Raw genomic sequence first — 26,066 nt, forward strand, 5'->3', positions numbered from 1 at the left:
CGCCATGCATAGCGTTTGGAGTCTCGTCATTCAAGGGTTGTATGTTTGTTGTTAAACAAAACAGGGATCGGTATGGCGCTGCACGTAAATTGCTCGCAGATTTGCAGATTCTGTTTGAGCCAGGATTGGGAAAAACTGGTCCAGATAAACACGATTATAAACAGTACACTTACACTAGAGGATATTCAACGATTTACCGGAATTAAGGTAGGTTAGAGTTAGATTCCATCGCTTCATCTCGCTCGGCATTGCTGCTAGCATCAACATTTCCTTTACCACTTGCAGAACCTTGGAGAGGAAAACGAACCATACGTACTTTGCGGCGATTGCCATATAAAGTTGATCAACTCCGTCACGTTCCGACACAGCTGCTTGGCAAATGAAGCGTTTTTCAGAGAATTTTGCTTGGGATTCGAGGAATTTGAGGACAGCAATGGTGAAGAAACGGAAAAAACTACTGCGGAACCAAATGAAAGCGTTTCGGATATTGAGTTTATTGTTGTTAACAAGCGTAAAAAGCGAAAAGTAATAACTATGCAGAACGATCTACCGGAGAGCAGTGAGCAGTTCTCGTGTGAGTTCGATGAAACGGAAGCTATACACGATTTCGATTACTGTGCGAATCGTATTGAACCGGGTGAACCGTCCTCCAACGATGAGGAGTACAGTGAAAAACCTCAATTGGTGCGCAACAAAGTTACAATGGACAGAAATACACTGTTCGTTGAAAGTATGCGTCTTATAAAAGCCACACAACAACGCCAAGAGGTCGCACGGATTGCCGCAAGTAGTGCAGTTGAAAGCAATTCCAACACTTCTCACCTAGTGCGCGATAGATGCTCGAAAGCAATTCGATCCCAACTCTGTGATGTATGTGGCAAAGTAGTGCATAAGCTCAGTGACCACATGTCAATCCATACGAAAGAGATGAGGTACGCGTGTCCCCACTGCCCGGTTAGGATGGCCAACCATGGAAATTTATATCGACATATTCAGGCAGTCCACATGAAGCGGATAATGAAAACGTGCCAAGATTGCAATAAAGGATTTACGAGCAATGGATCATATAAATCACATATGGTATGTTTGGGTGCCCAGTGTAAACATGCCTATAGCGATCTTTTGGTTTTAGCGATCTGAACACGGAATTGGTGAAACATACGAATGCAAACTGTGCCCGAAGAAATTTAATCACCCTGGAAACTATCGCGTACATGTGATTCGTTGCCATAGCGACGAAAGGAAATTCACCTGTTCCATTTGTGGGAAACAGTTTAAAGAGAAGTATGCGTTGCACTTTGTTCATGTTGGTTTTGGATTTTTTCTATAAACCTCCGTAATCTCAATTGTGATTTGCAGACGTGACCATCGAAATCATCAGCGAGTACATTCGGACGACAAACCGTTTGCCTGCAGCCAATGCCCGAAGGGATTCAAAAGTGAGTACGCTAGAAAAACGCACGAATTAACGCACGCTGGTGTTGTTTTTCAATGTACGGTCTGTGATAAGTCCTACCGGTACAAATGTCTTCTAAATATTCACATCAAAAAAGATCATCCAGAAATAAAGTCAAGTGCTGTGAATGCTGACGATTAATAAATCGATATTCGGTGCGTTATTTGATGTAAAAGAATTTGTATAATGTAGTCGGAATCGCTGGAGGGGTGGTCTAGTGGTGTATTTGGTAGCGGTGCCGGTCTTTACACAACAGGACCGAGACAACATTCCATCCGGACTCATGTCCTTGTAGCAAGATCCGACTATTCGGCTACGTTGTAAAATAAGTCTTGTAAGCTAGATATAGCCGGTATGACCTTGTGGGTCGTAACGCCAAGAAGCAGATGTTGCGATCTCTGTACAATTGTTTTCTAGTATGATATCCATAGCGCTTTCCGTTTATCTCCTCCATTTACATGACATTGATTACAGACAAAACCGATAGATAAATAAATTGATTCTATAATTTTTTTGTTTTATTATGATATACTTTGTTTTGCATAACAATAGCAATGAGAAGGAAGGAAAAAATTCACAAAAAAGCCTAACTCTAGGCGCTATACGCTATACAAGGTGCATGCAATTGTACAACTGTTATCGTCCATCCTCCACTCACTGTTCATTATCTGAACTCACCTCATTAGGATTCATTATACTAATTTCCAGCAGGGGTTCTTCCTTCACTACAGCATACTCTGTAATAAAGTCTTCGTAGTTTTCCTGCTCGACTATACTACCAACGTTGGACAAGGCATCGACCAGGTATTCCTCGTTCGGATGCGTGTCCTCTTCCCCATCATCGTAATCCTCGAGAATGCTAACGTTTTCATCGATTTCATCGTCCTCTTCTTCCAGTTCCATTTCTTCTTCCTCTTCCTCCTCTTCTCCTTCTTCTTCGTCCAGGTATGTCTCGTCAAAATCAATGCTCTCCGTTTGATTCGTCCTTTGCCGACTCCAGGATGTTTGTTGTTTGCCGGAACTGTCCTTCGCAGCGTTAGTATCTGTATCGAAAAAAAACATACTTGGTGGTTAAAAAAGAACAACTGATGTCATACTAACTAGTTGTAATTGCAGCTAGAACAACTGATCAATCTCTATATGGATCCGAAGGCTTACCTCGCTCACCCTTAATGGGCGCACCTGCATGGTTCATCTTTATGTGTACAGTTAGCTGTGTCGCTTGCTTAAACTTAATCTCACAAACCGGACATTGAAGAGTTCTGTTTTTCATATGCTCGGTACGCTTATGCAAACGAAGCTTACTTTTGTATCGGAACGTTTTCTTGCATATGTTACACCGATGCGGATTGATCGAGCACGGTTTCTGCTGGTGTTTTAAAAGTGCGTTGCGCGAAACAAAGCACATGGTACAGTCCGGGCAGCCGAATGGTTTTTCATCCAGATGTATCCGCTTGTGTACGCACAGGTAACTTTTCTGCGTAAAACATTTACCGCACAGATCGCAGCTGTAGGGTTTTTCGCCTGCAAGAAGAAAGGTAAGAGGCACGCATAAATCCCAAACTCTGTACACAAACCAGCAAACGAAGAAAGTTACCAGTGTGGGTTCGCTCGTGCCGTTCGAGGTTGGCCTTTTGGGAGAAACCCTTGTTACAGACAGAGCACAAAAACGGTCGCTCGTTCGTGTGCGTTCGAATGTGCACATCCAGTGAGCTTTGCTCGACGTACGATTTCGAACAGATCTGACAGTCGAAGAGGTTGCGCTGGGCGTGGAATCTTTTGTGCCGCGATAGCGAAGTAGCATATTTGAACGATTTGCCACATTCGCTGCACAAGTGCGGCTTCGCGTTGCTGTCTCGCAGTTCGCCGGTGTGCTTAAGCATGTGCCTGTTTAAATTACACTTCTCCAGAAACGATAGACCGCACTCGTTGCAGCCGTGCGGTTTATCAATAAAGTGTCTTCGCATGTGGCGCCGTAGCTGTTTCTCCGTCCCAAACTCTTTCGCACATTGTTGGCAATAAATCTTTAACTGCATTTCATTGTTGGATACGGTGGTTTCCACTTCCGTTCCGTTACTATTTTGTCCAGCCATCGATGAGGAGTTGGGTTCTGTTTTCACCTGTCTTTCAATTGTGGCGTGTGTGCTGCTATTGTCCGCTACGATATGTTTCGTATCTACCACATAGCTCCGCAAAGCTGTATCGGTGCTTTCGCATTGCAGTTTGAAGAAGTGCGAACGGCGGATCTGTAACACGCACGGTACGCAAAGCTGCGACGGAAGCCCATCGTTTTCCTGCACATTTAGACCGGTGATGGCGTTTAGCATTGCGAACAAGTTCGTGTCGAAGAGTGGTTTCATGCGGGGCTTGGTTGCCATACAGCATCGACAGATTTCACCGAATATCATATCCTCCATATCAGATGACGCTATCACAACGCCCCCGTAAATGTATAATGACGAATACGAGCCGTCCCGCCAATGCACACGAGGATCTACAATAGAACAGTTAGTTGTGATATTTTCGACCGTAATGAAGCATTTTAATATATCACTTTGCACTGCAGTAAGATTGTTTTCACCAATTTGGGGACCCGATTTGTTGTTTGCTGACAAGCGCTTGTTTGCTGACGCCTTGACATTTAGCTAGACTGCGTAAAATCAAATTTGACAGAGCTCAAGCAACGGCTAGCCGGGAGAAAATGCCCCCCACCAAGTTGCATTAGTTTCGTATCGAAGAGTTTTAATGGAAATGGTGATCAATTTGATGTTAAAAGGCGAGAGTTATCAATTGATTCAGAATTAAAAGCTGTGTTTATTTTCTAAAAGAGCCAGCTTGAAAGTAGCCTGCCTGTTGCTAGAATCGTTGGTGTTAGAGCGCCCCACATTAGTCGCGTGGCTGCGAAATGAAAATTGTTTTAAAAGTGAAAGGAATTCATATTTTACGGTAGTGCAAAAACCGATAACAAAACTTAATTATTGTGGTAAAGTTGTACTTGCAGTAGATACAATAATTAAATGAAATGATTTTCAACTGCAACCCAAAGCGCTTCGAGCTACAACTTTCTGCCGTGCACAGCTGTCATTCCTAGCGCTGTGCAACTGTCATTCGTACAGCTGTGTATTGTTTACATTGGGTTTCAATCGCAATTGTGCCGCTGCATCGTCGGAGTTACTTAAATTTCTCTGGGTAAGCATTAAAGACGTTGTCTTGATGATCAAGTGTGTGTGCGATATTTAGTTGCGCACTGAAACATTCTTTCGCCAGGAATTCAGCAAACAAAATGCTGCTCACACGGTGTACTACCGCCCAACAGCGATGGCCTGCAATGGTCGGACAAAGTCTAAACCGTACGTTCAACAGCACACGAATGCTGCATCAATCTGGCTCAGCACAAGCTCCATTCACAGTGGCACCTTTAACCGCACGAAAGTTTGTCCGTGTGCAAGGGTCCGATTCGGTCAGCTTTTTACAAGGCCTGATGACTAACGATATGCGACACTTTGAACACTGCGGTGTGATGTACACGATGTTTCTTAAAGCTAATGGACGTGTTTTCTGTGATACACTCATGTATAAACGACCGGCAGTGGATACGGAACCACACGATTATCTACTCGAATGTGACGCATCCGTGGCACCGAGGTTGGAGAAACATTTGAAACTTTACCGGTTGCGCAAAAAGGTACAGGTGGCAATGGATGAAACGTATCGTGTTTGGGCCGCATTCAAGAACGAAGTTGCCACCGGTGAAGCAGAGGGACCGATTAAAAACAGTCGCCTGCACGTGCTCAAAGATCCTCGACTACCAAGGCTGGGTTACCGGGTGCTTAGCCAAGAAGAACAATCCATCACTGAAGAACTACTGAAATCTACCTTCCCTGATGCAGTGATGTCCGCAGACAAGGCTGACCCATACACAGAATTCCGCTATTCGCTCGGTATTGGAGAGGGTGAAGAAAATCTACCTGATGGTAAATGTTTCCCTCTCGAATGTAACTGCGATCTGCTACACGGTGTTAGCTTCCACAAGGGTTGCTACATCGGTCAGGAGCTAACCGCCAGAACGTACCACACCGGTGTGATACGCAAACGACTGATGCCACTTGTGTTTGAAAGCGCTCCTAAGGTATCCGTCGATCCGGAAGCCTTGCGTGATGCTGAGATTAAAAATGATGAAGGAACCGCCGTGGGAAAACTGCGAGGGTTGATCGGTAACCATGGTATCGGATTGCTACGTATCGAGAAGATTCTGGCCGGAGGAAAGCTAACATTAAATATACCGGGCGAAACGAGTGCCATTCCGTGTCGCACTAGCAAACCTTTCTGGTGGCCCAAAGAACTCAACACTCGAGCTTAATGTGTTTCGTTTAGGAAGAGTAACAAAGCGGTTTTGGAAAGCATTATGAGATTTTTTATCTTTCTCTCTCTCCCTCTGTGTAAAAAAAACATCCTCCAAGAACATCTATGACAACGGCACAGCCTTCTGCGACACAGCATGGAAACGGCGCGTGAAAAATCCGCCACAACAACTGATGCAACGCAACAACACACGCCGATCGCGTTTCGGTGTGAACTATGCGGTTTGAATGAAAACTGTGATTATCGGGGCCGACGACCACCATTTGCCAGCAAAATTGAGCTTCCCGAAGAGTGTTATGTAATGCGTGATCCGTTCGCACCACCACCACAAGCCGTACCTGATAAACCGGCGAGCGAGCACTATCTACTGCTGGGTGCGGATTGCAATCTCTGTCGGAGAACGGTCTGTAAAGCGAGTGAGTGCAGTTTTTTCTATGGTGCTACCTTTTGCCGGTGTTGCTGTATGCAACGGGTGCAGGAATTCCCGCTCGAAGTGCGAAGCAAAATAAAGAAACAGTTCGCATAGTTACCTTAGCAGGGATTCAACTTTGGCTTCGGTTATGTTATTTTTTTTTATTACATTACTACTCTCTCAAGCGAAACAACATTTACTCGATTTGTCGAAAGTCCAACAAACGCTTCCCCTATTTCCCAATCAGTTCGCGGGACGTCCGTTCGTCGTGCTTTTTTCTGTACACACAAAACACCGTTTTCACACCATAACTGAACGACGCTAACTAAATCGCTAAAAAAAACGGGAATTACTGCTACACCTATTCCTCGACCCCAAGTACGAGTACACAGTGGAGCATTGCCAACAAAATGTAACATTACCAACATTTGATCTCCATTTTTGCATCCGTCCATAGTCCGAGTTGCTTCTTCGGATTTACGCCGAATGACTTCCAACTGTCCCATTTCTGGCAGCGTGCGCACATTGGACTTATCTATGTCGGATTCAAACCTTGCTGGAATGTGAGCTGCTGTTGCTTCTTCACCTCGTCCTGCATCTCGAGGGCGAGTTTTTTGTATTTTTCTGCCTTCGTTTCATCCCGCGGCGTACCATCACCCTTCGCGTACATCTGACTCAAATTGGCACAGGCGTACATGTTGCGCAGCTCGCAGGCCCTGTACGCGAACTCGAACGCCTTCTCCATGTTGCGTTCGACGACGTACGCACCGGGCGGTCGCTGCTGTTCCACCGGTTTCGGTTCGCTTGCCGCCGCGTCAGCCTTTTTTGCCGCCTGCTGATATTCCTCCTTCAGCACACCGGAGATGTACATCCCGGACAGATAAAAGCATGCACCGGCATTGTTCATCTCGCAGCTTTTCTTCAACAGTGCGAACCCTTTCGGCACATCACGGGTAATTTCTTTGGGCATTAGTTTCGACACCAACAACAGTCCGCTGTGCAGACATGCATCGGGATCGTTCAGTGTGCAACCCTTTTCGTAGTAACTGAACGCTTTCGCCGGATCTCCCTTTTCCGACGCACGGCCCTTGCCGAGAAACGTGTAGTTACCGTACTTTAGACAGCTTTTACCGTAATTGTAATCATCACAGTTCGACCGGTACACTTTGGCGGCCTTCTCAAAGTCTTTGCGGATACCCTCAAGATAATCGCCCAGCAGATGACACACTGGAAATATTCGACAAGACGCGCGTTTAGTGTGCAAACAGTAAAGCAATAATATAACTTTGCGTGATACCTTCCGGTTTTTTCTCCGAGTAACAACCGAACCGATACTCGATACCCAACTTTTCGATGTACTCCTTCACTTCGTTCTCGTTTTTCAGATCAAACGAGGACATTTCGTAGGTGTGCGTGTTGTGGTGCACGTTCCCGCGGACTAATTAAAAGGTAAAAACACTTTTGTCGACGGCGGCGAACAAGGTTTTTGCCCGGGCCGAAATGAATAGAAGAATATGTACACTTCCCAACCTCACGTAACTTCTGACAGATGCAAAATATTTTGCTTTTTTTTGCTTGTTGTTTTTTTTCCTGCTACAGCTGTCAAACTTGTGTTGTGCGTGCGGTGGTCTACTGTGGCAGCTTCAACTTTTGGTGCGGTCTAAATTTGGCCAAGATGAATAGAGCCTACATTTTGGGTCAGTTGGCGTGTTTGAACATTTAGTACATCTCGATAACGGCGCGAAAATTCGTTGCAGCTCTAGCACCTCTAGACGGAATGGTAGTCGCAATGGTAAGTACACTTATTCTAAAACGTGTTGAGGTATTTCGGAAGAAGTGGAGTGATACCTTCATCTCTCTCCATCCGGTAAATTCTCCGTCGTCCAAAAAAACTTGTTTTGACTGACCAAATCACCAGTTGACTAATTTCTGATACCAAGAGAGCGTCGAAGATCGCAGGTAGCACTTCGGATCGTGCATTTCGTGTGATGCTGGAGTCTTCTGGATCGTAGGAGTTTGTGCAACCCGTAGTAGGGACGATTTCCCTAAGCAATGCGCCTTCGGATTTCGCTGCTTAGGTTGTTGTCCGAAGTTACGATCGTACCAAGGTAGGAGAACTCTGCTTTCGAGTCGGGCTCTTTCACGATCTGAGCCTCCGGCAAGCATGTACTTCGTGGATCAATGTGACGCAGATCCTATCCAATCCAATCCTAACAGCCTCGCACACCGCCACAGATGTCCGTCCGATGATGTCGATGTCATCCGCGAAGCTTAGGAATTGGAGAGTTCGGGTGAAAATCATGCCGCGGAAGTTGATGCCCGCGCTTCGCATGACACCTTCCAGAGCGATGGTAAACAGCACACAGCAGAGCCCGTCCCCTTGCCTAAGACCCCGGTGAGATTCGAACGATTCTGACGGTATATTTGATATCCCTCATCTTGCACTGCACCCCGTCCATAGCATGGAGTTCCATTGCCCGGTCAGATTTAGGGTATTGTAGGCCGCTTTATTGTCAATGAACAGGTAGGGATCTAGCGCTCTTGGCATTTTTTAAAGATGAGGCGTACAGTAAAGATTTGGTCGGTGGATGATTTGCCTCCAACAAACCCAGCCTAAAGGGTCCCCTATTCCATCCCATTTCTAGAAGGCAGAAAGGCCGCAATATCAGATTGGGCGACGATGGCGCTCTAGCTTGAGCGACACAGAGGATTCCTACGGCAGAACAAGCTCACCAGTTCTGATGAGTGATAAAGTAGTATATCACTATTAAGATCTCGGGTAATCCGCTCGCCGGTATATCAGACCCCGGATAATCGACGTTCTACTAACAATCAGCAATTCATTTGATTGAGGAGTTTGAATGAAACAACACCAATTTTAAAGGAGTTCCTCTTCGCATAAGACTGCTCCGAAAATCATGCTTGAGACAAATACTTACAATTATTAGTTAAAGTTCGGTGTGAGTAGCGTTAGTGCTGTGATCTACTGATTGATTTAGAGACTATCGCACAGTACGATGAATCATCTCCAATCTCAAACTTACCTAATCCCGTGACGTTAACACGCGATCTGCCTCTTCCTCCAGCAATGGTTCCGTGCACGTTTCGCCTGTTTGGTTAAATGCAATCAAACAATCAACGGCGACCACCATACCACCACCGACACCTTCCGCGGCAACGAGCACAGTGAATTGAATGTGAAAAATTTTCCATTTCCGTCTCGCACCGACAACGAACAAAACGGACTAGCGGAGTTTGTCCGACCCACAGACACCCGCGGAAGAAGCGGAAGAAAAAAGCCGGAGCACACCGAACGGGGGTGCCGCGTGCACGGTTGTAAAACCGGGGGTAAGTTGGATGAGTTTTATTAGATTGACTGCACGCTCAATTGTAATCTAATTAACGGATTAAGCAGTGCCACTAGCACCTCTTGTGTGTCACGATGGGCGGCCAACTGATACGTCGTCCGGTTTCTGCTGGTGGTCTACTGCTGCGTTTTTATCTCCTCCTGCTGGCGGATACCGTGCGATCTTCTTGTCAACGTCCATGGCTGCATCTGAACGACGCGGGAGTTGTTCTTTGTTGGGTCGATAGGAATAGTGTAGCGAAGCGTAAGAAGGCACGTGTTTGACCTTCTTCTCGCCAAGCAGGCACGGCTGCTGGGTAGTAACTGTGAACGGGCATTTTGTTTTTCCTGGCTGTGACGTTATACCGCGCACTACGTTTACTGTATTTTGGCCGGTATCAGCACGCAAAGCACATCCTTGTCACCTGCCTTAAGCTCCCATTTCACCTCAACCGACACCTAAACGAGACGGAAAAAAGGGAAATAAAAAAACACACACACGTTTGAGTATCGGAATAAGCCAATTGTATCAACAGATGAAAAGGCGCCGTGTTAGCGAGTGAAACAGCGATGGAGAAAAACGACCAGATTGTTTGTTTTGATACGGTTCGATGAATTCGTGATGATCGTCGGTTTGGAGTGGTGGTTTTTTTTGTTGGTTGAGCAAAAAATTAACAACTGAAGCGATAAGCGACGAAACCTTTCGGTCGGCAAACAGAGTAAAATTCCGCACCATAGGGAAATACAACTTGAAATACTGTGGCACGCTGCTGGAACGTGCTGGTCGATTGAAGATCGACGTGTTTGCCAACTCCCTACCTTTGGATACTGCTTCAGCACGGGCAGCGTGGTGCTGTAACGATAGCTGGTATCCTTCGCGAGCGGACAGTCGAGCCCACTATCCTTGCAGCCATTATCGTTCGGTAGCTTGAACGGTACCTCCATGCCGAGAATGATACCGTGCACGACCGCCTTCAGCTCCGACAAGTCTTCGGCTAGTTGCGATAAGAGAGAAAAGATACGATTAGCTGGATGTATGCACCGGCATCGGCTTGTGTGACTCATCCGCGCACAAAGCAATTAGTACAAATGGCCTCGGAGCGAGTTAAATGACAGCAATGGCATAAATTAGTTAATTTATTGCCAGTGTCCACTCCCACTTGGGGCAAAAAATGGCCCTTCATTACGCTCGCCGCAGCAACATTGTTCCAGCGCAAGGCCGTTACATAAAGCAGCGACCTTGAAGATGGCGTAGAATTATTGTGGCTTATGGCTGATGTTCTGCCGCTTCTTCCTGCACGGAGTGTCGCACGTGGAACTGTGGACGCTTTGTTTGCGAAAGAATTTCTGCTTTGTTGCTTTCCGCACACGGTTCATGCTGCATCCGATCGATACTTACCGCTAGTGAAGGTGATGGAAATGGTAGCATTCGAGTTGCGCTTCAACACACAGGACGCATCGCTTTCGGCACAGTTCGACACCTCCACCGAACTGTACCGCCCGATGGCCGTTTCGTTGGCTGGAAAGAAAGAGAGAAAAAAAGGGAACAAACAATTCACCAAACTGCATCCGTTTGCAAAACAAAACCAAAAGGGATCACGTACCGCAGTTGCCAAAGTCAGCTGCCCGTGTCGGTGTTGGCAGCAGCGTGCAACAAATTGCTCCCGCTAGAAGAATTATCGCTGCCGATTTGCTGCCCATGATGTGTGTCTGTTTTGTGTGTGTTTCTTTTCTTCACTGACCTTCCTCGACAAAGGCTTTTTTTTTTCTTCTGGTTAGAACTACGGTACGGAGCAGGACCGGGAAGAGCACGATTGTTTCTTTGGTTATCAACGGTTTCAAACACGGCAGACCGAACACTGCTGCCGGAAGACAAGGCAACAAAGTCCAACAGGCAGAACGAATTACTCCGGGCGGGAAAGATCACTCTTTTGGGCACGTCCGATCACTTGGAACGCTAGCACGTTACTGAACGGTCGCACACGGAGCTGAATGTGATTTGTATACGCACGAAACCCTGCGCGTGCACGCACACCACTGCGCGAGTGAACCACAAGAATCAGGTGTTCATATTCGATTCTTTTCATCTTTTTGTCCGCTCGATCAACCCATAGTTCCACGGTGGAACGATGTACGAAGAAAAAAAATAGCTACAGTGAGGGATAAATTTCTTCAACATGAGGTTTAAATTTTTGGTTTTATTTCTACAAAACAAAAAGAGTTAAAGCGACAGTTTTTTTTAATTAACTCTTTTAATAACTATTATCTATCGTATGATAATTTTTAAGATTTTAGGTGCGAAAATAAAATAAAAACGTTGAAGAAATTTATAGAACAAATAATGAAGTAATAATTGAAGAAATAATTGAAGAAATAATGCTTAAATACCTGTAGAAAAGTGATGTTGGAAAAGGTATTAAAAGTGACTAAATAAACCGTGAAAAATCAGTTTTTTTCACAAGAAGTATCTGCTAGCAGAGTTCCTTAACGAAGCCCTCGGAGGGGACCCATTCCGGGGAAAGCAACTTAAAATTGAGATCAAAACTTATTGAAACCCCATAGAAAATTGTTAGAACATTCGTGGAAAACTATTGAAATACTAGTAAGAAAATATTCCAAACATTGGAGGATTTTTTTTAATTACTCGCGAAAAACTGTAAAATATCTAGAGTACTTTAGATGGAAAATTCCTTAAAATAGTTATAAATTTCTTTCAAATCGCCTAAAAAACCTGTGGCGATTTGAAATCTCATGTAATAGGTAACAACAAGGTGGAAAACTTTTTGCGTAACGGAACAAAGGAATGTGCATGGAAATGGGGATAATTTCCTCCAGATTTATTCTGCAGTCTTTCATGGCGTTTTCAACAGTGTACCACGAGCTTTTTCAGTAGCTTCAGTAGTAACGAATTTTCAAGCTTAAACTCTTTGATTTTGGACCATTTTTTGCAAATTTTTACAGCATTTTCCACCATCAGTGAGAAGCATTTTTCCACGACGTTCCAAACGGTTTTCCATTGATTTTTCTCAAGCTTTCCATGTATTTTCATGAGTTTGACTGGTATTTTTTGAAAGGGATTGCAGTTTTTCTGGGTTTTCAACACTTTTGTACAGGTTATTGAAATACTTTCCATGAGAGTTGAAAACAGTTTTTCACGAAATTTACAGCATCGATGGCTATTTAAACAGTTTTTTCACGGGTTTTCCACAAGTGTTATGATGTTTTCAGGTGATGTCTAAGGTTTTTCCAACAATAGTTTTTTACAGTTTTTTGATGTGCCGTTTTCACGAATATTCAGAAATTTTGTGCAAAATTGGTACTGAAGTTTGTAGTTTCTTTCCTTTTTTATAAACTTACCATATGACAATCATTCTTTCCCCGCACACGCCGCATTCACACTCTCGTTCTCGTTTGTGTTATGTTTTCTTGCTTATTTTTTATTATTTTGTAACACGTTGCAATGTTTGTAACACTCGGTGTTATATACAAATGTTCTCTTTGTTTGTTGTTTTTTTTTTAATTTGTTTGTTTTGTTTGTATGCTTCACGATACAGTAATCGTTTCCCGCTTTTTGTTTTCGTCTTCATACATCACTTTACGTTTACCGTTTATCCATTTTGTTTGTTTGTATTCCCACTGGGATACGTTCATTTATCATGTTTCGTTTATTACTTTTCATAGTGTTTTATTCTCTTCTCTTCTTTATACCGCATTAGCCACATCTTGTTCGGGCTCGTTTTCAATTTAGACACAATGACACTGGTCTAAACAGGCAATTGTAACATTTTTTTCAGTGTTTCACCACTTAACCGGCACACACACGCACACACACACATACACGCATACAACGGGGCGTGTATGGTAAACTTGTAGAACTTGATATTAAATTGTGTTCATTTGGTTTACATTTTTGCACATTTTTCTCATCGTTTCGCCACTATTGTTTTCTCTTGTTATTCCTTCAACTCACAGTCTATTTGCATACACCGATACACACAATACATAATGTTAACAGCGTGTGTGTGTGTGTTTTTTTTAAATTTATTTTTCGCTCCGACAAACGCGTGTGTTTGTGTATGTACGTGCATGCGAGATGTTGAATAATATTTTTGATACTTTTTTTAGTTTTTCTTGCAATCATGCAAACATGTAATTGTGTGTTTCGATAAATGCTACACAGTTAAATTAACACATACACTCCACTGGGAAGAGGGTAGAGGGGACGGGGAGTAATCGAGAGGGCCTCTTCATACGTGCATTAGCAGCAATTTAGTCACATTTAGGTAGGACATTTGCTGTTTTTGTTTGCATCGTAACACTTTCACATCATTAGATCCCTTTTGTTTGTTTTGTTTCTCTTTTGTGTGGGTAAATTATTTTAAAAATTTTAACATCATATCAACCGATTGCATACATGCAAACATGATCTTTCATATGTATATAATGTGTACGCCTTTGTATGTCCCGTTGTGATCATCCGAACAAAATGGTGGGTCCGCAAACCAACGCGGAGCACGTTTAGCTTTCCGTTGAATAGAAAATACTAATCCCCCTCCTGTCCCACCGCCCCTCAACTCCTCTCATCCAACTCTTCCTTCCATTGTCGGCTTAACGCTTCTCGCAAAGACACATACAGACACATTAATGCATTTTCATGTTACGCTTCTAATTTTGCACTAGCATTCAATCACTATTTTTACAATCTGATTCGCGCGTTTGTTTGTTTGTTTTTTTTTTTCCTTCCGCCCCTTTGTTGTTTGGTTATTAATGTTTGTGCTAAAGACCAAGAGGAAACTCGCCCTTGGTGGTTTTTGTACGAAGCGATCACGCGCGCATGTGTGTGTGTTTATGATCGATGAACAGCGCTGATCCCGACCAATACGGCTGCGGGGTCGGGGTTGTCCTCATTTTTGTTTTTAAATACTACTGAGGGTGTTCCATTAGGGACAGCAAATGGTTCACGGGCTGCGCTCTGTTACGACTACTGTCTACTAATTACTGCTACTACCTATACACAGCTGTACGCCACGTTCCGTAAACGGGGTTTTGGCGTAGGGACTTTCCCGTCCACACTATTCCTAATTACCACACACACACACATACATCTAAAACGTCTAATGTTTCATACCGGGCATCGGGAGTGGCACAATTTCTGTCAACCACTGTAACTATGGCTTTATTTGCGTTGGAACCATCCGTTACCGGTGTGTTATTGTTTTTCACCCATCGTTCGGGCGATATCCACTTATCCCATTTAGAGCTATCGGAATCCGTTTTATGCAACCAACTGTTTTGTTTTTTTTTTAGTGTGTTGCCGGTACCATGTTGAACAGGAGAGAAAATGGTGCAACTCAATACAAGCGACGCAAATGGGGGGCACAGGGTTGTTGGAGTTGCGCACGCGTTTGGAAACTATAATATCATCGGTTCGTCACGATCCTCACGAAAACATCACGATCCCGACACACTCACTCACACAAACACACACACACACAGAGTAAAAACACCGAACATGGTAGAGCTATGTACAACAATTACTTCCACTGCCTGGCATTTACATTACTTTGCCTTCTGTTTTGTTTCGCTAAAGGCCCCAATGTTTGTCGCGCCTGCTCTGTATGGCCATTATTGATGAAGGTGAGTGTTGGCTAAACAGGAGATGAGCGTAAACTAAACGCTACTAATCCAAGTGAGGCCCCGGTTTTAAGCACTAGCTATCATTCCCTATAATTCCACGGTACTATTGCTTGGCAATGTCTACTGTTAGTTTGTTTGTTTTTCCCCCCCGCTTTTTTGTTTTAGGTCGTTTAACACGATACGGGATCGATGGCTGAGAATGGCTACGTTTCCGTTGCAATTGTGCACAGTGTTATGTACTACTACTGGTTTTTAGCTTTTAGTGCATAGTTGCAATCTATTTGCTTCAATCGTTAAACAAGAAAAGCGCAATCCAAACTAAGCTGACCAATAAAAACTAACTGACTGTATTGATACATATTTTTAATACCCTTTTTGTTGCCCTTTCGTGCTTCAATAATACGTTTGTTTTGATTTACAGGTTGTCCGCTCGGTTATCATACTGCGTAGTTACATATCAGGTGCTAAACTCATTTTGCGATCTTGGCCTGCTGCAGAAGTCCTCTAAAACCGCTCACGATCAAGTACCAATCCCATCGATCAAACTCCTATCCTGGGTCTGTTTTCCATCTCAGTTTGAAGCTATAACGTCTCCCCCATCTCTGGGGGCGATCGAAAGGATCTTCTGAGACTGGGTTGTCCGGTGTCATTCCAATGACGTGATCAGCTCTACGGAGTCCAGCTCGTCTAACTTCTTGTACGATAGTCAAGTTCATCGTACAACTCATTCTCGGTTTTAAAAGGACTACATCACCCTTGGAATTCGCGTCTCACATGCGTATGTCCTAAAGTTCCAGCTTCGATCGTCGCTTCGAGGACCTTAGTGCGTATCTGAACATCAATGTTATTGTCCAGTGTCTTCTTTTATTCCAAGATAGGAAATTCGCGATGACTTGACACAGTCACCTGTCCGAAGAACATCTCTATGAACTTTGGCATTTTAATCTCCTATCCAAGGATTTCTATCGTCAGCTCGATCCTCTCGGCAGAATCTGCCGAACGGATCTTGTTGAACGGAACCAAGGGCCCTGAGAGCTTTGTTTACCTCTGTAGCAAGTAGATACAATAAAAGAGATGGCGATATATAAACGTTAAAGATGCACTGATCATGGGTTGTGTGTTTCTGTGTGGTTCTGTTTTGTTCGGTTTCCGGTCGCACAACTGCGACCATCCGTAACAAGTAATGTACCGTGTGTGTGTGTTTTTTTTTCTTCAAAACGGATGAAAGAACGAAAGCAAAATCATCTACTCTAAAGTCTTGGTGTTGCATAACAGTGAGCTGCTGAATTTATACGTTATTTTTATATACTTTTTGTTTGTTTGTTACTTTTTTTTCTTCTTGCATTCATTTTGTTTTGCCTAGCTTTTTGGTTTCCTTTTGCATACGTTTCTTTAGTAGCGTAGTGGCGCTAGCATTTCATACAGTCATCCCTCCGTTTACTTTCCACAAACCGACGTTATCTAATGTATTCTCCGCTTCAGTAATTGATTAACATTGCCACGGGTCAGTAGACCCATGTGGAGAGACCCGAACATGCAACACATTGCGGCATGCCTGTTTTGCACGAGAACACTAAATTATACCCCTAAACACTATTGCGACACATGCATGAGTACGTCGCATCGCGGTTACGCGGGAATTGAAAGGGCTGCATTCGTTTGTCCCTTCCTTGACGGTTAACGGACAGCGAACGATGTTGTACATACAATTATTCCCTTGCGCGACAGAGCGAGGTCCCATCCCATCTAGCTAATTGATTGTAAAGTATCATCTAGGTTTCGCAATCCTCATCCATATCCGGAGGATCTCCTACAGCATACACATCACACCCAGCACCCGCTCTTCTTCCACGTCTACTCACTATGTTGAGGATTGTTCGTGCGCGTTTTTTTTTGTTTGAAATATTTCATTTTGTAATTTTTGTTGTTTGTTTTTCTTGTTTTATGTCTATATAATACTTCTCTAAATAATTTATACTTTCGCTCTCGTCTCGGGTGGGCATTTCGGAAGAGGAAGAACGAGCGAACGTTGTGATGTAATGGTTAATTGTGGTGAAATCTATGAACTTCTCTTTACACCGCCTAAAAGCCCACTTGAAGTAGTTTGTCTTATTATAAACGGTTATGTTGTATTGTGCTGCTGTGCTAAATGTGTGTGTGTGTTTTTTTTTGCGCAGTGCTTGCGATTCTATTGTCATTGATTGTGCTTTGATTAATGGATAACGGTAACGAAAGATACAAACAACTCATTCCAGTATCAATTTTTGCATCCCACTCAACAGAGGTGTGCTACTGAAAATTCTAAATAAAACCTATCCTTGCATCGCATTATGTCAATTATGTTTGTTTCTACGTTACATAAAGTAGGTGAAAGGAACAGTATAGGCGTCCAGCAGCAGTGCTTACGCGCCAATACGCGCATATTCTGCTGGCTTTCTAAAGACCAAACTATGGTTCTGAATGGAAGAGTGTCTGATTGATTGCTCTCTGTGATGGCGTTCCGATGGTGATGGCAAATGGATTTAAGTCTCAATAAGACAACTGCTAAACCTGTATAAACGTTGCACTAGGGCGTTAAGTAGTAATGCTACTATATGCTACATCCTTCTCCCACGCATGGCTAACCGTACGAAAGTGTGTATTTGTGAGTGTCCCCTTACCGCCCTGCATCCGGTTCCATCTCCGTCCCTAGTCTTGTCAGAGCCGCCACGCGCTACTCTCATTTATCACGTCGTAATAATACAATACTAAATTGACACATTCATTATTCTAGCGTTATGTTTTTTGTTTGTGTTGTATGTAGAATCGCGTTCCCGCGTATTTTTTTGTTCTTATGTGTTTGTTATTTGTTTTCCCCCCGCATAAGTGCTATATCACCTAGGACTGATTATTTGCTGTGCATAAATGCCGGCCCCGCAAAACGTCACACACACACACGCGCGCGTGGCATCGCGCCCTAAACGATCGAATAATGAATCCCTTCGATCTATATTCGCTTTAAGTTCCAAATCTAAATACCACCGTCATGGAGCGCACATATTGTTCGTAACATCATGGCATTCTTTGGATGTGACCCCAAGCGTTCAAATATCACTCTGCTGCACTGCTTTACGAAACGTTCCAGCCCACGCTCAGTCATATTGAATATACGCACGCACACACACACACACCCACTCTTTTAAAAACAGGATGCACATTTGCATGCTCGGGCCCACGCACACACTGTATTGTGTGCCTTCGAAAAAACCGTAACGTTCTCTTATCCCGTGTGTATGTAAACCAGGAGGTGGTATGCCAGTGCGTGTGTTCGCGAATTTATAATACTCTAAACTTTTAGCCCTCTCTCTCGCTCTTGGCACGTGCGTGCGTGCGTGTGCGCGACATAGTTTAATTTTCACTAGTAGAAAAAACCCGTTTTTTGCAACTCGGAGTCATGAAGTGGTAATACTTAGCGAATGATGACGAGTACACCACGTGCATAGTGCCACACACACACACAGCGTTTAGGTGTCCTTGCACTTCATCTTCAGCAGCGGTTCCTTCAGACGATTCGGTTCTATGAAGCAGGACCGAGATCGCAACAGTAACCGCTAGTTGGAACCGCCGTTCGCGTTCTTCTGGCCGCCGGCAGCGATCACACCGCCGGTTGCGCCGCCGCTCGCGATCACCATACTAGCGCCTCCACCGCCCAGCTGCTTCCCATCCGCGCCACCACCCCGTTGGCCTTCGGTGCCGTAAATTTTGCCCGCCTTTTTCGCCATCGAACCGAGCAGCTCCTGGCTCTCTTTATGTGCTGCCCGCAGTGATAAGGCCCATTCCTTCAAGCCAATTTCATCCTACAAAGAGAAGTAGCGTTAGCAATTATTGAACGAATAAAATAGTATCATGAATCTATTGGGCAGAACTATTCCAATTATACTTTGACTCTCAAAAGATTAATGAATATTTGAATGATTCATCTCTGAACCTTTGAGTTTTCTTGTAGCTCTATAGAATCATAAATCTCGGAACATTCTCTGTCGCAAAGTCTTTGGAGATTCAATAATCTGTTTAGATTAGTCTTCAGAAATCTTTCAAGATTCAGAAACACATATTGGGTTAATGAATCTGAATCAGATCAGGAATCAATCAGAAATCACTGAATCTTTGAAGATTCTTGAAGCTCTAAAAAATAATAAACTTCACAAGTTTCTCCTTCACAGGAGTCTTTGGAGGATCATTAATCTTCTGGATTCGTCTTCAGAGATCGTGCAAGAGAAAGATTCATTCAATGAGCTGATGAATCTGAATCAGATTCACCCAACAGTAGAGCATTATATTTCGCGCTGTGTTGCGGGGTGCGATCAATTACCGAATTTGTCAGTATCAGCTTGCCATCGCGAATACCGTCGCGAAACCGGATCTGCACGCACTGCTCGTTCTTGAACTGCACAAAGTCCGGCGATACCTCCTCGATCTGATCCATGAACACCAGCTCCGGTTTGGTGCTGCCACTTTCGGTGTGTAGCTCCAGTCTGAAAATAGGCAGGCATGTTGTCAACGAAACACGTTCGAAAAGTACTGGACGCCAAGGGAACATTCCCGGATCGGACGTACCTGTTAGGATAGAGTTTGGCATAGCGCGTCTGCCAGACGGACGCGAACGAACCGCCATACTTTTTAATATACCCGTGTAGTATGCAATCCGATTCCTTCTCGTCCGCATCGAAGCGCTGCTTCTGTTTGGCTTTCCGTTTCTGTTCCAACTTGTCCGCCTCCGTGTTGACGGTTTCGAACACCGTTTCTGCCACCTCCTGTTGCCACCTGCAAATGCGATACGGGCATTAGTACACGTAAATAGGAGCTGTGGTTGTCAGTATATACGTTACCGTTCGGAGATCGTCAGCGGGAAGTATCGGTAGAGCTCCTGGTCCTGCTCGGTCAACTTGATGCCCTTGGTGTCCTCCTCGTCGAACGAACCGATATCGAACGCATCCGCGGCATTGACCTCGCCGCGCGGTGGTATTAGTGGTGGCGTATACTTCTGATAGTACACCTGATTCCAGTCGATACCGGCAAAGAACGGATGTGACTTGACCTCTTCGGCCCTGTGTGTGTGGGAAATGTTGATTTAGGTATGAATTATTTATCGATGCGGAATGGTGTGCCGATGAAACACATGTGTGCTTCCACACACAGATACAGTGTCGCCCCGGTCAACTTACCCGCCACCCTTGCAGCCTAACCGCTTGTCGATGTCACGCTGCAGCAAGCCCTCCAGCAGGTCTCTCAGTTCTTTGCTGAACGATTCCGGCAGCTCCACGTTCTGCAAGGAGGAAGGTTGCTTTTTTAAAACAGCCATTTAATATTCATACACAAATTTTGTCCACTCGGTTCGGGTTAGCTTTGCAACGGAAGGATCGGGGTTGTGTGGGTTGATTTAAAAGCTCCTCTTAGCAAGGTGCTCTTAATCTGGGAGGGATAAGTTTTTTCAAATTGGTAAGAAAGAAAACTTACTGTTCAATTTAGAAAATTATTTGTTTTGCGCCAAATCCATGCCAAACAGTTTCATCTTTTAAGTCACATTTTTCTTTCTTGGCTCCCTATTCGGTTTGTTCTGGTAATTTGTTTCGCTCTTAAGTAACACTTAAAAGCGAACGTATTATCGTCGCAGGACAACCGACGGGGAGGGGGAAATGAGGCCAATATTTACAGTAAATGCTTCAACCTACCATCGTTAGTGTCATCCGGTCGATCTCGTGCTTGTCCTTGGTTTTGTGCTGTCGGAACGGCGAGTGGCCCTTGAGCAGTTTGTATAGCATGCAGCCGAAGCTGAACCAGTCGGCGCTCGAATCGTACGGCGTACCCTTGGACAGGACCTCCGGGGCCATATAACCGTGGGTGCCGACCGATGCGTGCGGTTTCTTTTTGCTAAAATCACAGGCCAGCCCGAGATCGGAGATGCGCACGTGCCCGTTCTCGTCCAGCAGTATGTTGGCCGGCTTCAGGTCCCGGTACACGATGAACCGTTTGTGCATGTGTTCTAGTCCAAGAATTACCTGTAGGTGAGGAAAGAGTTAGAAGCGTAATTACACATTTATTCCTTTGCTCAATTTTCCTTTCTTATCTCAATCAATTTCATGTAAAACTCACGAAGACAATTTGGTGTTTAATATCTACGAACGCAATTTTCCAGTAACCGTTTATTTTGAGTTATGCAAACCAAGCTCTGGCCATTATCGAATAATTGAAGCATTTCCATTGCCATGATCGTTTGTTAATATTGCCAACTTGAGACATTTCCTCGAAGGAATCAATATTGAAATACATGAAACTATAACATCATATTTACAGAGTGCTGGCATTTTGGCAAATTTTCTTTCAGCAGAATATAATCAAATGTAAATGAGCTAAACCTTTCATTACTTAGCGGGAGAAGAACCGTGTTCCATGAAATTGCCCCGTTTCTATTAAACTGAAACTCAATTATTCTAAACTGCAAACATAATTTGTAAATGATTGGTTTAATCGGAAGGTGCATGCTGAATTTTCTACCGTTCATAAGACATTATGTGAATGTTACATCTTAAGTCAATTGCTGGAAAGTGGAGCATGATATGAAGGCGTTCGTATAATTTAATTTATTTCCTTCGCATGTCTGTGGGTGGAAAATTCTATTAAAGCGCAAGATACTTTCAAAGGAATATTAAATTGAACTAAACATCTACAGGAAGTTTCAGTATGAATGTTTTTGTATGAATATAGACATCTTTTAAAGGTGTTTGCACTAAAAAACTCTAAATAATTTTAAGGTGTGTATAAATAATCCAATTTGAACGAATGAGTCAATATGATCTTCACCAATCACTTGGACTGATATTGGGGCAGATCATACTATACGTTACAAACCTGTCAAAAAATACTTCTGGCTTGGCTTCTGTACAGATTCTTAAAGGACATTTTGACATAAAGAATAACATCAGGGATAATTTTAACGGAACTATAATTTGAGGAACATCGATCAAATTTTAGGAAATAAACTTTGAATACGATTTTATCGTTGTGTTTAAAGAATCTCTTGTGAAGAGTCATTCATACCAGGGGTCGACTAACTCTGACTCTTTATTCATGAATCCTGAAAGATTCATGAATCCTCAGAAATTCATGAATACTCAAAGATGAATCAAATCAAATCAAATTAGCACTGCAATATTATTAGCAGCATGAATAGCTTTGGAATAGCGATTCATTCGTTCAGTTGAAAGATTAATTCAGATTCATGAATCTGAATTACCCAACATTATACAATTCAATTGAAACAATATATAAAACTGATTATTGAAATAATCCTTTTTACGTTGTTTTCTTTACAATTGTTTGTTTACATTTTTTAGCATACGGGAAACATGACCTAACCTGGCTTAGACCTGCTAGCAAAATGGTTAGTTTTGACATTTTACGAGCTGCTGACCGAAGCGTTCATTAGAAAAACATTCCAATTCGTTTTTTCCTACACTTAACTTGGCTTGCCATTTGTACGGGGAGCTGACAGCGGATAAGATTGGAAACGTCAAAACGCATACAAAAAAACTGACCTACAGTATGATTCCGGCTATTCCGACAGTTGAAATTCAGTAGTTCTATTCTTAACGTTGTCACTTCAATAATACAAATTTTAAAACAGAATTGAATTTATTTTTTCTCCTAAAGAAGGAGATTTAAACAAATCTTCCGTTCGTTCAGCAAACATGTAAGCCAGAGTCCATTAATCATCACTCAAATCGATCCTTAAAATAATGTCCCCTAATAGCGGATTCTAATCCCCTTTTTATGGTGCAAAAAACACAAAAAATAGTGAGGTGCACTTATGGGGCACACCTCTTCCCGTGCACCACAGCCATCGGTGTAATAAATCGATCGTTAAAACTTCCATAAAGCACCATCATCATCAGGGACCGTTGTGTCACGGCTGCGAAATGACGGCCCGTTCGACTCATGCTCGTTAATCATCATCTAACAGACTGCGAATGGCATCTACCGGTTGTTACTCGCACGGGCAACCCGGGGATGCGTTCGGTAGTAGTGCGCACCGAACGCGGTCACACGCCGGTGGGATAGTTTGGATTAATGGTCAGTGCGTGGCGCACGGATGAAGTGCGGTCGGGAAAACTTTCCGAACGATCCACGGGAGAGACAGTTCCGACGTAATTAAACTCGTCCCAGTTCGTCCCATTTGCTCCCTGTTTGGCCGAAACCCACAAAGAACAGATTAATGCTACTCTTTTTCGCTTGAATATGATGTTGCATCCCCTTTCCCTGCTGCTTCTAGAAGGGACAAGTCAAGTTTCCGCGTCGTTTGTGCATGGGGCATGTTTCACTTACCTCCGCTGCGTAGAACTTCATGTCCGATTCGTTGAAGACACCGTGCTGGGACAGATGGTAGTGCAGGTCACCGCCGTTCATGAGGTCCAGGATGAAGCAGAGCTTGTCCGGTGTGTGGAAAGCGTACGTCATGCACACGATGAATGGGCAATCGACCTGCGAGCAGGAGGTTGATGACGATGATGATGATGGGGTTCACGTACAGGACCGTCACGGGCACCGGAAACGAAAGAAGCGGAAGCGAGCAAACGCATGAGTAACGTGGGCGCTACCCAACACGTGCGAAACGGAAGCTGGTACAGCTGTTGAACGGCTTCCAACGCCCCGCACTCCCCTCCCCCTCCTTCCCTCCTACCCTTTTTTCTTACGCCCTCTCTCACACTGTATCTCACATTTCCGGCGCTGCCAGAGATCATGCAGAACTTCGCTACCGTGTCTAGGACGGTTTTAGTGGGAAAGTTTCTGGTGCAAAACTTTTCATATTAAGTGTGCAAACTGCTACGCCGAGGCGAAAGTAATTGATGGACGTCAAATGACGCAAGTGAGGACTCTCAGGAAAACTTTCGTTTCCCCCCCCTTTTCTTCGTTTCCTTCAACCCCACGCAGGGCTGCTTTGCCATTTGCTAGAACATTAGGTACGAAACAGTCGCAAAACGAATGTTCGGGAACGTCGTCACCTCGAGTGCGCCCGTATGATCATTTCCGCCCGGAACTGGGCTTGCTTCCGTCCGTTCGCTGCCTTCCGACATGTGGCTGTCATCTGCTTAATCTTCTACCAGGCCATTATAAACGACTCTTCCATCCGCATAATGAAGCGCTCGGAGCCAGTCCTCGCGTACGTGCACACTGGCCGCCAGCAGTTGGGTTAACTTTTTCTTCCAGCTTGGAAGATTTGGCCTGTCCTTGGCAGCAAGTAAAGTGGACGATTTCCGAATGTCCGGAGTGTGTTCTGCACAACTTTTCCATGAGCAGTGCAAAACAAAAAAAAAACCCGTCACAATTGCCGACCCAGTGTCCCGCTGCTTGCAAATCCACACGTGAAGAGTAAATGTTTCTGTAACGTTGTCGGTTTAATGGTACCGTCCGACACTGTTCCAATGCATCCCCGCACACAGTAGCGGATAATGTGTGTACTCGCACGCCACACTTTGGTGCTCCAGTGCCGTCCAATAAAAGGTTCGTGTGCGATGAAATGCGGTTATTAAAATGTTAACTTCCACACTTCATGCACACAGTGCGTTGCAAAAATGTACAATTTGCATTTGCATGTAGTATCACACCCGGAGACCCCGTTGTGACACATCACGCCCCGACTTACCCCCGTGCTGACGAGTGACAGCATTGTCCGTTCGTTCAGTGCTAACGTTTCGCCCTGCTTCATTTTGATGCGCTTCTTGTCCAAGCACTTCATCGCGTACATTTTCCCTGTGTCCGCTTTGCGGCAGCCGTACACTTCGCCGAAACCGCCCCGTCCGATGATCCGATGGACGCTGAAATCGTTCATCGTTAGCTGGGGAAGAGAGGAGAACAGAGAGATGGTGAGAAGAGTAAGAGAGAGACACAATTAAATCGCAAACAATATGGAACAAGATGAGTTGTATTTTTTTTTTCTTGGTGTGTGGGTGTGTGTTTCGAACGCGGTAGATAAAGGACCGCGCCGGGGTTAACTTTTGCAGCAAGTTATGGAGATGGAGACGCCTGGTCATTCACGGTAGCACACCGGCTATTGGTAAAAGTGGGTTATGGTTTGTCTGTTGCAATGCGATGGGGCATTGGTAAACTGTCAGAAAAATTACCTTGACTGACAATACGTTTAAAGTAAATGTATAAAAACATTTTTTCATTATTTTTTATTAAGTATTTTGATAGATTGATAAGTAAAAATATAGAATAAAACGTATTTTGAACTGTGAATTTAATAGAACTTCAATAAATATTCAAAAAGATGTCATTCAAACTTCTTTATCTACTATTATTCTATGTTAGTTTATAATATTAAAAATTTTTTTTCAAGCAAAATTTTATCCTAATCCAATATCACCCAAGAAGACACAACTGAAAGTACAATGCATTAAATCAATGACACCATTCAACTGCGGTATCAATCAACGTTGGCCACAGCATTAAAGCAACGCCAAAAAGAGGCGATAAAAAACGGAATACCCCCAATCAAGGACCGACCTTCGGTGTGTTGCGCCGCTACGCATTGATTATTGGTGCGCAATTTCTTTCGCTTACAAATCACGTACCGGGGACCCGCGGGATTAGCAAACGGTCGCCAATCGAACACTCCTAATGAAGCACATTACACACCCTCTGCCCGGTGCCCGGTGTGCAATCAGCACGAAAAACAGCCTTCTAATCCGCTATCGATTTCAAGACTGAGAGAAAAAAAAACTGATGAAGAAAACAAAATCTCCAAGGTAAGAAGTAGCCAAATGGCAACCAAAAAACAACAAAAAAAGGCACTAGCAAAAAGACGCAATGATTTT

At 43.9% G+C, this 26,066-nt stretch overlaps 7 protein-coding genes across 7 annotated transcripts in view; 3 read left to right on the forward strand and 4 right to left on the reverse strand.

The window, feature by feature from the left end:
* Positions 1 to 72: 72 nt before the first annotated feature.
* On the forward strand, positions 73 to 1,597 carry LOC128718473 (zinc finger protein 37A-like). Its single transcript, XM_053812094.1, has 4 exons — positions 73 to 207; positions 286 to 1,080; positions 1,133 to 1,284; positions 1,360 to 1,597. The coding sequence occupies exons 1-4, from the start codon at positions 73 to 75 to the stop codon at positions 1,595 to 1,597; spliced, it is 1,320 nt and encodes a 439-aa protein (XP_053668069.1).
* Positions 1,598 to 2,110: 513 nt separating this feature from the next.
* On the reverse strand, positions 2,111 to 4,097 carry LOC128718474 (zinc finger protein 660-like). The gene is made up of 4 exons (XM_053812095.1): positions 4,070 to 4,097; positions 3,042 to 3,950; positions 2,615 to 2,980; positions 2,111 to 2,499 (listed from the first exon to the last, which is right to left on the reverse strand). Exons 1-4 carry the CDS (start codon positions 4,095 to 4,097, stop codon positions 2,111 to 2,113), a joined length of 1,692 nt encoding a protein of 563 aa, XP_053668070.1.
* Positions 4,098 to 4,739: 642 nt separating this feature from the next.
* Positions 4,740 to 5,816, forward strand: LOC128708480 (putative transferase CAF17 homolog, mitochondrial). Its single transcript, XM_053803459.1, has one exon. The coding sequence runs from the start codon at positions 4,740 to 4,742 to the stop codon at positions 5,814 to 5,816; it is 1,077 nt and encodes a 358-aa protein (XP_053659434.1).
* A 138-nt stretch (positions 5,817 to 5,954) lies between these two features.
* LOC128709137 (cysteine-rich DPF motif domain-containing protein 1) lies at positions 5,955 to 6,344 on the forward strand. The gene has a single exon (XM_053804123.1). The coding sequence runs from the start codon at positions 5,955 to 5,957 to the stop codon at positions 6,342 to 6,344; it is 390 nt and encodes a 129-aa protein (XP_053660098.1).
* A 421-nt stretch (positions 6,345 to 6,765) lies between these two features.
* On the reverse strand, positions 6,766 to 7,630 carry LOC128707455 (cytochrome c oxidase assembly factor 7 homolog). The gene is made up of 2 exons (XM_053802406.1): positions 7,528 to 7,630; positions 6,766 to 7,457 (listed from the first exon to the last, which is right to left on the reverse strand). Exons 1-2 carry the CDS (start codon positions 7,628 to 7,630, stop codon positions 6,766 to 6,768), a joined length of 795 nt encoding a protein of 264 aa, XP_053658381.1.
* Positions 7,631 to 9,954: 2,324 nt separating this feature from the next.
* On the reverse strand, positions 9,955 to 11,277 carry LOC128718945 (NPC intracellular cholesterol transporter 2 homolog a). The gene is made up of 4 exons (XM_053812563.1): positions 11,181 to 11,277; positions 10,976 to 11,095; positions 10,396 to 10,571; positions 9,955 to 10,035 (listed from the first exon to the last, which is right to left on the reverse strand). The coding sequence occupies exons 1-4, from the start codon at positions 11,275 to 11,277 to the stop codon at positions 9,955 to 9,957; spliced, it is 474 nt and encodes a 157-aa protein (XP_053668538.1).
* Positions 11,278 to 18,803: 7,526 nt separating this feature from the next.
* The window catches only part of LOC128708871 (G protein-coupled receptor kinase 1), a 93,531-nt gene continuing 86,268 nt past the window's right edge, over positions 18,804 to 26,066 (reverse strand). The window contains exons 6-13 of the mRNA XM_053803851.1: positions 24,893 to 25,084; positions 23,575 to 23,730; positions 20,925 to 21,251; positions 20,418 to 20,536; positions 20,082 to 20,300; positions 19,810 to 20,016; positions 19,565 to 19,727; positions 18,804 to 19,049 (exon numbers count right to left, since the gene is read on the reverse strand). Coding sequence (XP_053659826.1) covers positions 18,804 to 19,049; positions 19,565 to 19,727; positions 19,810 to 20,016; positions 20,082 to 20,300; positions 20,418 to 20,536; positions 20,925 to 21,251; positions 23,575 to 23,730; positions 24,893 to 25,084 — 1,629 coding nt within the window. The remainder of the gene's footprint in view (positions 19,050 to 19,564; positions 19,728 to 19,809; positions 20,017 to 20,081; positions 20,301 to 20,417; positions 20,537 to 20,924; positions 21,252 to 23,574; positions 23,731 to 24,892; positions 25,085 to 26,066) is intronic.

Source organism: Anopheles marshallii, chromosome 2, assembly GCF_943734725.1.
Source record: "Anopheles marshallii chromosome 2, idAnoMarsDA_429_01, whole genome shotgun sequence".
NCBI classification, from domain to species: domain Eukaryota; kingdom Metazoa; phylum Arthropoda; class Insecta; order Diptera; family Culicidae; genus Anopheles; species Anopheles marshallii.